At 43.4% G+C, this 15,039-nt stretch overlaps 1 protein-coding gene across 6 annotated transcripts in view; it reads left to right on the top strand.

Moving 5' to 3' along the window:
• TUFT1 (tuftelin 1) overlaps nucleotides 1-15,039 on the top strand; it is a 60,458-nt gene that overhangs the window by 24,725 nt on the left and 20,694 nt on the right. For 2 of the 6 annotated variants that reach the window (XM_032625966.1, XM_032626004.1), the window contains exons 2-6: nucleotides 6,143-6,217; nucleotides 6,628-6,729; nucleotides 10,054-10,140; nucleotides 11,077-11,166; nucleotides 13,058-13,123. In XM_032625966.1, coding sequence (XP_032481857.1) covers nucleotides 6,143-6,217; nucleotides 6,628-6,729; nucleotides 10,054-10,140; nucleotides 11,077-11,166; nucleotides 13,058-13,123 — 420 coding nt within the window. Of the gene's footprint in view, nucleotides 1-5,781; nucleotides 5,914-6,142; nucleotides 6,218-6,627; nucleotides 6,730-10,053; nucleotides 10,141-11,076; nucleotides 11,167-13,057; nucleotides 13,124-15,039 lie in introns of those variants that run through there. The other 4 variants (XM_032626016.1, XM_032625975.1, XM_032625985.1 and 1 more) reach the window with 4 other exon arrangements.

Genomic DNA, 15,039 nt, shown 5'->3' on the forward strand with positions numbered 1-15,039 from the left:
CCGCCGATTCGGGGCCTCCGGCTCACTCAGGCCAGGGGTTGGGGGATGGGGGAAGGAGGGGCACTGCGTGCGGGGCCGGCCTGCGGCGGCAGAGGCAGCGTGACGTTGCGGCAGAGGCCGGCGTGACGTTGCACCAGCCTGAGGCCCGCCGTGCGCTGTCCCGGGGAAGTTGTCCCTGGATCCCGGGAACCTGGCAGTGGCGGGCTGCACAGGCTCCGAGGAAGAGGGGTGTGGAGAGTGACCTGTGCTCGCACACAGGCCCCTTGGTGGCGGCAGCAGCAGCCTTAGCGTCTCCCGCCCGTCTCTGGGGTCCGCGGTTGTAGCCGCGGCTCGCGCCCGTCTCTGGGGTTTGCGCTTTCAGCCGCGGCTCGCGCCCGTCTCGGGGGCTCGCGCCCTCAGCCGCGGCTCGCGCCCGTCTCTGGGGTTCGCGCTTTTAGCCGCGGCTCGCGCCCGTCTCTGGAGTTCCTTTAAGCAGCGCTCTTAAACCCCTCTCCTCGCGCACCAGGAAACAAAGAGGGAAGAAAAAGTCTCTTGCCTCTTCGGCCGGTGCAGGCTTTTCCCCGAACTCCCTCCCGGCTAGTCGTGGTGCACTAACCCCTTCAGGCTATGTTCAAGCCGCCAACCCCAGTCCTCTCCCTGAGCTCCGTCCAAAACCAAAACCCGAGCCTCAGCTCGCAGCCCCGCCCGCCCCGGTGGGTGAGCAGCAAGCCTCTCGGGTTGGTGAGTGCTGGTCGGCACCGATCGTCTGTGCAGGAATCTCCCCGCTTTGCCCTCCGCACCCGTCGCTGTGCACTACTCCGCGGTCCCGAAACTCCCCCCTCTGCCTCCCGCAGTCTCCGCCCGCGGAGGGGCTTCCTAGTGTGTGGAAACTTTTCCTCCTTCACAGCTCCCTCCCACTGGTGCAGGTGCCGTCCTTATTCTTTTGTCTCTGTTTTTTCTTTTGCCCTACCCAGTTACGTGGGGAGTTTCTTGCCTTTTGGGAGGTCTGAGGTCTTCTGCCAGCCTTCAGTAGGAGTTTTGTAGGAGTTGTTCCACGTGTGGATGTATTTCTGGTGTATCCGTGGGGAGGAAGGCGATCTCCGCGTCTTACTCTTCCGCCATCTTCGAGGTCCCCCTCTCTGTTTTCTTTTCCCTGCCTTTCTGTGGGTTACTTGAACACTTTTTAGGATTCACTTTTGATTCATTTATAGTGTTTCTGAGTATTATTTCTTTGTATAGACTTTGTAGTGATTGCTCTAGTATTACCAGTTTAAGTGAGGTATAGAAACCTTGCCTTCCTTTACATTCCTTTACCCTCTCCCATTTATAATTAATTTAAATATTTCCTGTGTATGCATTTAGAATAACATCAGATGGGGTTATAATTTTTAGCTTCAATCATCAAACATAATTTAGAAAACTCAACGAGAGAGGGAAAGCCTATTGGATTAACCCACGTTTTTGCTATCCATGTCTTCCTAATGTTCCAAGATTCCTTTTTTATTGTTTCCTTTCTGTTTAGAGAACTTTCAAAGCCATTCTTTTAGTGTAGGTCTACTGGTAAGAAATTCTCTTAGTTTTCCTTTACCTGAGAATGTCTTGATTTCCCCCTTATTCCTGATGAATATTTTTCCTGGGAAAAACATTGATTGTGAGGTTTTTTTTTTCCCCAGCACTTGAAAAATAGTGTCCCATTTTCTTCTGGCCTTCATGGTTTCTGATGAGAAATCTGTTGTTATTCAAAGTGCTTTCCCCCTATAGGTAAGGTGTCATTTTTCTCTGGCTGCTTTCAAGATTTTTTCTTTGTCTTTAGTTATCAGAAGTTTAATTACAATATATCTTGGCATGAATTTTGGGTTTATCATGTTTGCTGAGCTCCTTGAATCTGCAGATTCGTCTTTTGCCAAATTTGGGAAGCTTCAGCCATTATTTCCTTGAGTACTTCTTCAACTCGTTCTCTTTCTTGTCTGCAGCTGGAATTCTGATGACATGAACAGAGGAGATGACCTCTCAGGGCCCAGATCCAGCCTAGTTGTCTGTGCTCTTCCAATTAGAATACCATGGTTGAACCCAGGCCACAGCAGTGAAAGCGCCAAATCCTAACCACTAGACCACCGGGGAACTCCTGAGATTGTGTTTTAATCTGAATGCATGCCTGCGTCCTGGGGAAAAGGAGTTGGCAGCCACTCTGGCTATTTTGAAATTATTTTTTCTTCTTTCTTTTGTAATGTTCTCTTGACCTATATGTCATGGAACACTCACTATGCATTCAGAAAATACTTACCTTTGTTAGGGGTTGTGGCAGACAGCTGCCCAAAAGGAGTTAACAGTTAGAAGGGGTAATTCCTCATGGATCACAACTAAGTGAGAGGCACGTGCCACCAGAGGCCCTGTGATACAGAGGGAGCTCAGGGAAGGGAGTATGTGTTTCCCACAGGATGTAGGGAAGTGTCATGGAAGATGTGGCAATTGAATGCAAGCTCCTGAGGGACTTGCAGATGCCCCTGGTGAAAATGGGAGGAAAGAACTTTTTTTTTTTTAACATCTTTATTGGAGTGTACTTGCTTTACAATGGTGTGTTAGTTTCTGCTTTATAACAAAGTGAATCAGCTATACATATACATATATCCCCATATCTCCTCCCTCTTGTGTTTCCCTCCCACCCTCCCTATCCCACCCCTCTAGGTGGTCACAAAGCACTGAGCTGATCTCCCTGTGCTATGTGGCTGCTTCCCACTGGCTATTTTACATTTAGTAGTGTATATATAAGTCCATGCCACTCTCTCACTTCATCCCAGCTTACCCTTCCCCCTCCCTGTGTCCTCAAGTCCATTCTGTACATCTGCATCTTTATTCCTGTCCTTCCCCTAGGTTCTTCATAACCATTTTTTTTAATATTCCGTATGTATGTGTTAGCATACAATATTTGTTTTTCTCTTTCTGACTTACTTCACTCTGTATGACAGCTCTTGGTCCATCCACCTCACTACAAATAGCTCAACTTCATTTCTCTTTATGGCTGAGCAATATTCCATTTTATATATGTGCCACATCTTCTTTATCCATTCATCTGTCGATGGACACTTAGGTTGCTTCCATGGCGTGGCTATCGTAAATAGAGCTGCAATGAACATTGTGGTACATGACTCTTTTTGAATTATGGTTTTCTCAGGGTATATGCCCAATAGTGGGATTGCTGGGTCTTATGGTAGTTCTATTTTTAGTTTTTTAAGGCACCTCCATACTGTTCTGCATAGTGGCTGTATCAATTTACATTCCCACCCACAGTGCAAGAGTGTTCCCTTTTCTCCACATCCTCTCCAGCATTTATTGTTTTTGTTGTTGTTGTTGTTGTTTTTGTGGTACGCGGGCCTCTCACCGTTGTGGCCCCTCCTGTTGCGGAGCACAGGCTCCAGACGCGCAGGCTCAGCGGCCATGGCTCACAGGCCCAGATGCTCCGTGGCATGTGGGATCTTCCCGGACTGGGGCACGAACCCGCGTCCCCTGCATCGGCAGGTGGACTCTCAACCACTGTGCCACCAGGGAAGCCCTCCAGCATTTATTGTTTGTAGATTTTTTGGTGATGGCCATTCTGACTGGTGTGAGGTGATACCTCACTGTGGTTTTGATTTGCATTCCTCTAATGATTAGTGATGTTGAGCATTCTTTCATGTGTTTGTTGGCAATCTGTGTATCTTCTTTGGAGAAATCTCTATTTAGGTCTCCTGCCCATTTTTGGATTGGGTTGTTTGTTTTTTTGATATTGAGCTGCATGAGCTGCTTGTAAATTTTGGAGATTAATCCTTTGTCAGTTGCTTCATTTGCAAATATTTTCTCCCATTCTGAGGGCTGTCTTTTCATCTTGTTTATGATTTCTTTTGCTGTGCAAAAGCTTTTAAGTTTCATTAGGTCCCATTTGTTTATTTTTGTTTTTATTTCCACTTCTCTTAGAGGTGGGTCAAAAAGGATCTTGCTGTGATTTATAATGTCATAGAGTGTTCTGCCTATGTTTTCCTCTAAGAGTTTTATAGTGTCTGGCCTTACATTTAGGTCTTAAATCCATTTTGAGTTTATTTTTGTGTATGTTGTTAGGGAGTATTCTAATTTTCCCAGCACCACTTATTGAAGAGGCTGTCTTTTCTCCATTGTATATTCTTGCCTCCTTTCTCAAAAATAAGGTGACCATATGTGCATGTGTTTATCTCTGGGCTTTCTATCCTGTTCCATTGATCTATATTTCTGTTTTTGCACCAGCACCATACCATATTGATTACTGTAGCTTTGTAGTATAGTCTGAAGTCAGGGAGCCTGATTCATCCGGCTCTGTTTTTCTTTTGCAAGATTGCTTTGGCTATTTGGAGTCTTTTGTGTTTCCATACAAATTGTGAAATTTTTTGTTCTAGTTCTGTGAAAAATGCCATTGGTAGTTTGATAGGGATTGCATTGAATCTGTAGATTGCTTTGGGTAGTATAGTCATTGTAAAGAACATTTAAGGCAAAGGAAATGATGAGAGCACTGTTACAGAAGTGGTAGGACATGGGACGTATTGGACCAGGAGCAATGAAGAGCAGTAGCAGGAGATGTGAGTTGACTCAGACTGTGGAGAGCCTTAAATGCCACACTAAGGGTCTGGCTTTTATTTGGTAGGAATTAAGTGTTTTTGTAAAACTAGCTACATTGCCAGGATTGGGAAGGCTTAAGGGCCATGTGGAAGTGTCTTCCATTTTTCTTAAATTTGGGTTCATTCCGAGAAGTGGGAGGAGGCTAATATTTGAGTACCTCCCTCTTATGTGGCAGAGAACAACCTCCATACATTTTCAGTTAATCTTCAACCAAAAGCCCTCAGTTGGATGGTATTCCCATTTTATAGCGAGAACACTGAGAGTTAAGTAGCTGACTACAGAGACTGATTACTTCTCCACCAATTCACTCTTTCTTGTGTAGGAAGGACTATTGCCTACCCAGAAAAGCTTCTCCCAACTCTCTGGGCAGAGTCCATTCTTCTTTCTTTCTTTCCAGCAGACATGTGGAAGGTTAGGAGGGTTCCTTAAAATGTGTTAAGAGTAAGATGGCATTTATACTTCCGGACCTTATGGCAGGGTATGACCAGATGACCTCAAGGTCACTTTCATCTTGGCTAGTTCAGCACCCATCTTCCCATCGTTGGATGGGACACGCATATACTCCTCTTTTATGCTGCCATAATATCAAGGCTGGAAGGAGCCTTAGAGATACTTATTCCAACCGTTATTTTTCCAGTGAGATCCAGAGGCCCAGAGTGGCTAAGCCTCTTGTCCACCTGTACACATAACATGGGTTATTGGCAGGATTTGGTCCATTCTGCCTTGCTGATTCTCTCTCAATGTTATTATCTCTCCAAATCTCCAGCCCCCCATTTTTCCCTCTTATTGCATGCTTTCTATCTTGCTCACAATGTGTTTTTTTTTTTAACATCTTTATTGGGGTATAATTGCTTTACAATAGTGTGTTAGTTTCTGCTTTATAACAAAGTGAATCAGTTATACATATACATATGTTTCCATATGTCTTCCCTCTTGCGTCTCCCTCCCTCCCACCCTCCCCACAATGTGTTTTTTAAAACTTCTTTGAGTTATGAAAGAACATCTGCTTTTCCCTTTGAAGTTATGCTGATCTATTGTATTGCCTGCTTTCATTTGGATAATTTCTGTGTGGCTCATAGAAATAGGGGTTTGGATTCATGTACCTTCCTATGGTTTGGTTCTGGAAGGATATCTTAGTCTTATATATCCATAACTACCTGGTTGGCTGTCAGATGCAGAAATTCTGGATTGGGGATGACCAATCCAGGGATGCTGTCTTCAGGGTTGGGGAAAGGAGAGTGCATGCAATGTGCTTCCTGTAATCCAAGGACCAGGGTAGCCCCTCTGGAACCACACAGAGCAGTGTGCTGTGTAGTCTCTGTGCATTGTAAAGAGCACTGTCAAAGTCCCCGGAGACATCCTTATCACCTAAGAGTGAACTGATCTTGGATAAGCTGATGTCACCTCCCCGGACCTCAGCTTTTCTTGCCTGTGAAATGCTGATAATAAGGCCCACTCCACAGGGCTGGCAAAAGTGCATGTGTACTGGTAGTAGACTATAAAGGTAAGAGGTTATTGTTGCTGTCATTGTCATTATTAGGGCAGCGTGGACGTTCTCAGGCTGACTCTCCAGGGTGAACTGACAGGAGATGAACTTGAACGCATAGCCCAGAAGGTATTGAGGTTTCTGGTGGGACAAGGCCTCCTCCCCTGCACCAGTTCTCCTTCCTTGCTGCCGACTCCTCGTCCCAGTGCTGGCTGGAGCCATCTCCTCTGCTGCCCGGGAGCATCTCCTTTCAGACACCCCCAGCTGACCTCAGCATTGTGCACTGCTTTGGGGGATGGAGAGACCCCTATTAAAATTAAAACTAACCTGCAGTTTCAACTAATTCTCCCCGTCCTGTGTTCTTGTTGCTGCTGTGTTCGTCCTGTGGCTTCTGGTAGAGGCTCTGAAATGAATTTTTGGAGGGGAAAATCGGACTAACCCTTCAAGTCTTTTGAGGAGCAGTTCTTCATTGGTTGAGGGGCAGAAGTTCTGTGCTTGTCATATGGTTTCTGAGCCACTTTTCTCTCTTTCTCTGGTAGGCCGGCAGGAAGACCTATGCCATGGTGTCCGGCCACTCATCTGGTCATTCTCTGGCCTCAGAACTGGTGGAGTCCAACGATGGACGTGAAGAGATCATTAAGGTAAGCTTAGTTCACCTCCACTGTTTCTCCCTCCTCTCTTTCTCCCTATAGACATGGGAGAGGGATCGGCTGACTTCGTCAAAGGGACCTTGTGGTTTGACTAGGAAGAACCAGACCTGCGATGCTAGCTCCTGGCCATCTCCTGGAAGGATCTTAATTAACACCAGGAGACCACAGTTAGTCTGTAGTGACTTCGGTGCGACCCGGCCCCGGGCATGGGGATGGATGGGATGACCTTTCTAGGTGCTTATCCACTGTCCATCTTTAGCTGCTGGAAGTTGTGGAGACCGGTGGGAAGTGTGTTTATGGAACTTATTTTTAAAAATTAAAACAATTTTTGTTATTTCTTTTTTAAAAACAGCTTTTTGAGATGTAATTCACATACCATACAATTGACTTGGTTAAAGTGTACAATTCACTGGTTTTTAGTATATTCACAGAGCTGTGCAACCACCACCACTACTAATTTCAGAACATTTTCAGTCATTCCTTCTAGCTCCTGGCAATCACCAATCTACCTTCTGTCTCTATCGATTTGCCCCTTCTAGACATCTCATATAAATGGAATCACACAACATGTGGCCTTTTGTGTCTGGCTTCTTTCACTTAGCACAGTATTTTCAGGGTTCAGCCACGTTGTAACATACATCAGTACTCACTGCTTTTAACGGCTGAATCATGTTCCCTTGAATGAATATACCACATTTTGTTACCCATTCATCAACTGATGGACATTTGGGTTGTTTCCACTATCTTTTATGAATAATGCTGCTCTGAATATTCATGTACAGGTTTTTGGGTGAACATATGTTTTCAGTTCTCTTGGTATATACCTAGCAGTGGTGAAATTGCTAGCTCATATGGTAATTCTATATTTATATTTAATCTTTTGAGAAACTACCAGACTTTTTCCCAAAGCATCTGCTCCATTTTATATTCGCATCAGTGATGTATGAGGGTTCCGGTTTCTGTACATCCTCATTAACACTTGTTATTGTTCATCTTTTTGATTATATCCATCCTAGTGGATGTGAAGTGATATCTTGTGGTTTTAATTTGCATTTCCCTGATGACATCTTTTCTTATGCTTATTGCCCATTTGTATATCTCCTTTGGAGAAATATTTATGCAAATTCTTTGCTCATTTAAAAATTCAATTGTGTTTTAATTGTTAAGATTTAAGGGTTCTTTCATATATTCTGGATAATAGACCCTTATCAGATATATGATTTCGAAAAAAATCTTTAATTTTTTCCCATTCTGTGGGTTTTTCTACTGTTTTTCCTTTTTCTTTCTTCTTCTTTTTTTTTTTTTTAAATATTTATTTATTTATTTGGTTGCACCAGGTCTTAGCTGTGGCAGGCAGGCTCCTTAGTAGTGGCTCACCGGCTCCTTAGTTGTGGCATGCAAACTCTTAGTTGTGACATGCCTGTGGGATCTAGCTCCCTGACCAGGGATCGAACACAGGCTCCCTACATTGGGAGCATGGAGTTTTAACCACTGCACCACCAGGGCAGTCCCCTGCTTGCCCCATCTTTAATGGTAGTTTATAACATCTTTGTATCCATAAATGGGTGCTTAGTGTTCTAGTATACACATACCATAATTTCTTTAATCCTCCATTGTGGGACATTTTGTCTATTTCCATGTTTTACAGCCATAAACAATATTTTGTCGAGCATATATGTTACTAATTTGTGAATGTGCTTTAAAATACAAGTGATAAAGAAATACTTTCTCAATTGTTAAAGATTCAAGCATGGTATACAGAGAAAAATGTGTAAATCCCCTTTTATAACCCCCTTTCCATGAATTTGCATATATGTACGGGAGTATTTATGCTAGTTTAGCTAAATTTATTTCATTAGGATGAATTTCCAGAAATAGATTTGATAGGTTAAAGAGTAAATATAGTTTATTTTAAAATTTTTATTTATATTTATTTATTTATTTTTGGCTGAGTTGGGTCTCAGTTGCTGCATGGGCTTTCTCTAGTTGCACTAAGCAGGGCTACTCTTCATTGTCATGTGTGGGCTTCTCATTGCGGTGGCTTCTCTTGTTGCGGAGCACAGTCTCTAGGTGCGTGGGCTTCAGTAGTTATGGCACAGAGGCTCAGTAGTGTGGCTCACGAGCTCTAGAGTACAGGCTCAGTAGTTGTGGTGCACGGGCCTAGTTGCTCCGCGGCACGTGGGATCTTCCCAGACCAGGGATCGAACCCATGTCCCTTGCATTGGCAGGCGGATTCTTTACCACTGCTCCACCAGGGAAGCCCCCAAAGAGTAAGTATAGTTTTAAGTCTTCTGATCGGAATTACCAAATTGCCACCCAGAAAGGCGGTGACAATTTACCCTTCCACCAGCAGTGTATGAGGCTGCCTATGTGGAGTTAATTTAACTGGAGTTTTCTTTTTATTGAAGTATAGTTGATTTACAATGTTGTGTTACTTTCAGGTGTACAGCAAAGTGATTCACATTCTTTTTCCTTATAGGTTATTACAAAGTATTGAGTATAGTTCCCTGTGCTATACAGTAGGTCCTTGCTGGTTATTTATTTTTTTGTCTGTGTTAGGTCTTTGCTGCTGTGTGCCAGCTTTTCTGTAGCTGTGGTGAGCAGGGGCTACTGCTCGTTCCGGTGTGCAGGCTTCTCACTGCAGTGGCTTCTCTTGTTGTGGAGCACGGGCTCTAGGCACTCAGGCCTCAGTAGTTGCTGCACATGGGCTCAGCAGTCGTGGCTCGTGGGCTCTAGAGCGCAGGCTCAGCAGTTGTGGCACACAGGCTTAGTTGCTCCGTGGCATGTGGGATCTTTCCCGACCAGGAGTCGAACTCATGTCCCCTGCATTGGCAGGAGAATTCCTAACCACTGAGCCACCCGGGAAGTCTTCTGTTTTATATAGTAGTGTATATATGTTAATCCCAACCTCCTGATTTATCCCTCCCCCCCACTTCCCCTTTGCTAACCATAATTTTGTTTTCTATGGGTCTATTTCTGTTTTGTATATAAGTTCATTTGTATCATTTTATTTTTCTAAATTCCACATATAAGCAGTATCATATGATATTTGTCTTTCTTTGTCTGGCTTACTTCACTTAGTAAGATAATCTCTAGGTCCATCCATGTTGCTGCAAATAACATTATTTCATTCTTATGGCTGAGCAATATTCTATTTTGTGTGTGTGTGTGTGTGTGTGTGTGTGTGTGTGTGTGTGTGTGTGTGTGTATGTGTATATATATACACCACATCTTCTTTATCCATTCCTCTGTCAATGGACATTTAGGTTGCTTCCATTGGAGGTCTCTTAATTAGTGTTGTTTTCCTTATTTCAGGTGTACTTGAAGGGGAAGTCAGGAGACAAGATGATCCATGAGAAGAATATTAACCAGCTGAAGAGTGAGGTCCAGTATATCCAGGAGGTGGGCACCCCTTCCCTTCGTGGAAATGACCTAGGTCATTTCTCTGAACCTCACATTTTTTTGGCTCCCTTCTTTTGTAGGTTCTGATTTTCTCCCTTCTGCTCCCTTCATATCTCCAAAGCACCATGCCCCCTCATGTGTAAATATCATTTCTGACCCTTCCATTAATCAACCAATCCATTAATCAACAAATACTTATTAAGCACCATGCACCTAGCACTGTCCCCCCAGTCATCCTACCTAAAGTTGCCAGCCTTGCTTCCTTACTTTTCTTTTTTTTTAACATATTTATTTATTTATCTTTTGTTTATTTTTTTGGCTGTGTAGGGTCTTAGTTGTGACACACAGGACCCTCGTTGTGGCATGCGGGATCTTTCGTTGCGGCGCGTGGGCTTCTCTCTAGTTGTGGCATGCAGGTTTTCTCTTCTCTAGTTGTGGCGCGTGGGCTCCAGAGCATGTGGGCTCTGCAGTTTGCGCCACGCAGGCTCTCCAGCTGAGGCGCATGGGCCCTGCGGCATGTGGGATCCTAGTTCCCCAACAAGGGATCAAACCTGTGTCCCCTGCATTGGAAGGCGGATTCTTTACCACTGGACCACTGGGGAAGTCCCCTCCCCACTTTTCTTAACCCTCACTCTGGCTCATGTTTCTCCTTGGCACTTGTCACTGTGACATATTACATGTTTTACTTATTTGTCTTTTGGGTTGTGTGTCTCCACAACTAAAATGTTAGATACACCAGGGCACGGTTTTTATTATCTTGTTGCTTGTATAGGAGGGACTGCGTTGCAGCCCCACTTGACTAGAATCTCTCCTTTCCCAGCCAGTACTTAGAACAGTACCTGACTCATAGGAGTATGGGTTGTGGATAGGCACAAAGGTGGGTGAGTTGATGTGCTCTCTTTCCCAAAGCTAAAGCCTCTTGCCCTCTCCTCCCAGGCCAGGAACTGCCTGCAGAAGCTCCGGGAGGATATAAGTAGGAAGCTCGACAGAAATCCAGGAGATTCTCTCCATCAACACGAGATACAGGTAATAGGAAATGGTCCATGGTTGGGTCCCCACTGAGGAGGTGGGGTTGTACCATTTACCAGTCTCACCCAGTGGGTGCCGAATCTAATGCCGCTGCCAGGAAAGGCAAGAATACAAGTGATGCTGGCTTCTCTGAGCACTCACAACATTGTTAGGGCTCTCCAGCAGATGGACACTTGTATTCACACTAATCGGCCTACATACAAGCACACCTGTTCCTAAAACATGTGCAAAAATTGAATTTATATCAATAAAATTATTAAGTTAATGGCAGGCCATCTTATATATAAGGATTCTGTGGTCAATCTTCTTGTAATACAAAGTCCTATAAAGAGGCAATTAACCTATAAATCCAAACTTCTCACAAGCTGATCTTGCTTAATTTGGTGATGCTTGTGGTATAAATTGGAAGTCTTGGTCCTTGTCTATTATTACTGTCTGTGTCTATAGCTATCTCTACCCTGGGACAGGAAGCTCCTCCAGGTTAGGGTTCACCCCCTGACCCTCGTCTCTGTGTCCCCACACCTCAGCCCAGGGTCTGGGATGCACAAGGTCATCAGTAAATGTTTGTTAGACCAAACTGATTGGAGAATCCCTCTTGGGGTGGATGATCCTGGGATCCTGTTTTTCAGTTCTTCAAAATTTTGAGGATAGAAATGACCCCAGGAGAGCAGCAGAACTATCTCTTCCATGACTTCACCCTCATCTTCCCTTAGATTCCAAGCTATGTCTCCTTCATTTGCTTTTGGTTTGGTTGCGGTGGTCCTTCCCCAGTAGATCCTGCCCTCGTTCTCCTAAGGGGAAGAGTTGACCTAGCAGCTAGTGCCAGCAAAATTACCCTTCGTCTTGGGCATGTGCTAGGCTTGTGTGGTGGATTCTCCCTAATTCATTTTGCTTTGGCTGGAGGTAAGACTTTCACTGCCTGAGCTCACATCTGGCTGGTGGGAGGTGCTTTGTCTAGTGACTGAAGAACCTAATGTGTTCAGAGCCCGGAGGTCCAGGCACCTTGTTTACACAAAACGGCAGTCGGCAGTCGTATGATGACTAATCAGGCTTTGGGTTGGAAAGAACTGCAGCAAATGCCGCTTCCCCTTTTGATTTATGTTGTGTCAGACCTTGTCAGGATCCCCGAGGGGCAAAGGAAACTCTTTGTTTATGGCAGACAGCAGCTTGTATTTCCTGGGCTGCGAGGAATGTGCCTGCACATTTTCCAGTCTGCTGAAAGGTTTTAGCCTGGGGTTTCTTTCCTCCTCCCAACAAGGCTAGATAGAGTATTCCCCCTCAAGGCTGCACATGTTTCTCTACTCCCTCTTTTCTCCATTTTCCCACAGAGCACTAGATGTCTTTTTTTTTCTTTTCTCCCTTCCTTCCTTCCTTCCTTCCTTCCTTCCTTTTTCTTCTTCCTCTTCCTCCCCCCTTCTCTCTCTCTCTCTTTCTTTCTAAGATTTGAACTCTTAGAAGAATAATGTTTCAAAAATATATGATACTAAAAAAAACGATACAAATGAACTTATATACAAAACAGAAATAGACCCACAGACATAGAAAACAAACTATGGTTACCAAAGGGGAAAGCAGGGAGGAGGGATAAATTTAGGAGTTTAGGATGAAAATATACACACTACTATATATAAAATAGATAACCAACAAGGACCTACTGTATAGCACAGGGAACTATAATCAATATTTTTAAATAATCTATAAGGGAAAAGAATATGAAAAAGAATAGATCTATATATGTATAACTGAGTCACTTTGCTGTACACCTGAAACTAACACAAGACTGTAAATCAGTTATACTTCAATTAAAAAAAAAAAACAAGGAGAAGAATGTTTCAAAGTTGATTGCTTAGGACTGTTTTCACTACCAATTTTATTTTTCTTTGAATAGGTGGTGCTAGAAAAGCCAAATGGCTTAAGTCAAGGTCCCCTGACCCCACATAGCAGCCCACCCGAGGTAGGTAACAGGGAAAATAGTGGTAACTACTGCTTGGCCAAGAGGCAGGAAATAATCCTTCCTGATCCTTTTGTTTATTGCTTTCTCTCTCTCACTAAATATGAGAGTAATATTTACTTGCTGTAAAAATTCAAACAAAGGAGAAATATATAAAGCGGAAATTTTCCTTCCCCAATCCCACTCCTTGAAAGTATTCAAGGTTAACAGATTGAAGTGGGTGGGTCCTTTTATTTATTTAATTTTTTTTTTTTTTGGCCTTGCTGCGTGGCTTGTGGGGTCTTAGTTCCCTGACCAGGGATCGAACCCACACCCCTGGCAGTGAAAGCGCAGGGTCCTAACTGGACCGCCAGGGAATTCCCGTGGGTGGGTCCTTTTAGAGCAGTGCTTCTCGGCCTTCATTGCCCATTAGGATGGCCTTGGGAGCTTTAAAGGATGCAATATCCGTGTGCCATCCCTAGAGACTGTAATTTAACTAGTCTGAAGTGTGGCCTATGCATCAGGACTTTTAAAAGCTCTTCATGTGATTCTAATATTTAGCCTATTAGTTCTAATATTCTAGTCTAAAGTTCTAGAGTGTTTTTCTATACACAGACAACCATATTTAAAAGCCCTATGTATCTGTGTGTATACACTAATATATACACATGCACTATATATACATACATGGATAAATGTCTGTATATAATATGCACATACTTTTCACAATTCCAGTTGTGATAAATACATTATTTCTTGCTTGCTTTTATATTTTTTTAAGCTGAAAAGTATATATAGCCTTCTTTCCATATTTGTATGTGTAAATCTATCTCATTCTCTTGAATGACAAAGTATTTCCTTCCGTAGCTGTACTTTCTTTCCCCGCCCCAACTTTATTGAAGTCTAATTGACAAATGAACATGGCTGTACTTTTTTTAAATGACATTTGTTATTATATATTTTGTGATTACATAATAATTTAAGACACACATATTGTAGAAAATTAGGGAAATTCAGAAACACAGAAAAGTTGAAAGAAGGAAAAAATATCAATTGTAATCTACCCAGAGAAAAACCAGTTTGGTGAAATTTCCTTTGTTTTTCCTTCAGTGCAAATATATATTTATGATGTTGAGATTAGACTGTATATAGCATTTCGTTGCATTTGTTTCTTTGCTTGGGCAGGTATATTTTTGGATTAGGTTTGTTTGACTCTCAAGTGCAGAGCTGAATCAGACCTTCCCATCAGTTCAGGGCTCATTATCATCATTGGTCCCATAAAGACCTCTCACTGCTTTCACTTTTTTTTTTTTGTCTCCCCCACCAAAAGGTACTCACTCTAACATATTCAATATATGATTTAAATATGCCTATAAAATGTGATTTTTTTAATTAATTAACTTATTTGTTTTTATTTTTGGTTGTGTTGGGTCTTCGTTGCTGCGTGTGGGCTTTCTCTAGTTGCGACAAGCAGGGGCTACTCTTCGTTGCAGTGCACGGGCTTCTCATTGAGGTGGCTTCTCTTGTTGTGGAGCACAGGCTCTAGGCACGCGGGCTTAGTAGTTGTGGCACGCAGGCTCAGTAGTTGTGGCGCACGGGCTTAGTTGCTCCGTGGCATGTGGGATCTTCCCGGGCCAGGGATTGAACCCGTGTCCCCTGCATTGGCAGGCGGATTCTTAACCACTCCACCACCAGGGAAGCCCGTTTTTAATTTTCATAATGGACTTGTGCTGTATTTCTGTTTTTTCCTTTTTTTGTCCAACACCATGTTTTTAGGCTCTATCTATGTTGCTGTGTTAAAATCTGATTTGTTGTCTCTAGCTCCTGCATGTAAAGTTTTATAACTGCCTTTTTTTCTCTTCATACTGTATCATTAAATTTTTCCTTATCATCAGAGTCTTATGAGAATGCCATTTGAAATAAACACATAACAGTTGTGC

This window comes from Phocoena sinus, chromosome 1 (assembly GCF_008692025.1).
Source record: "Phocoena sinus isolate mPhoSin1 chromosome 1, mPhoSin1.pri, whole genome shotgun sequence".
Taxonomy (NCBI): Eukaryota; Metazoa; Chordata; class Mammalia; order Artiodactyla; family Phocoenidae; genus Phocoena; species Phocoena sinus.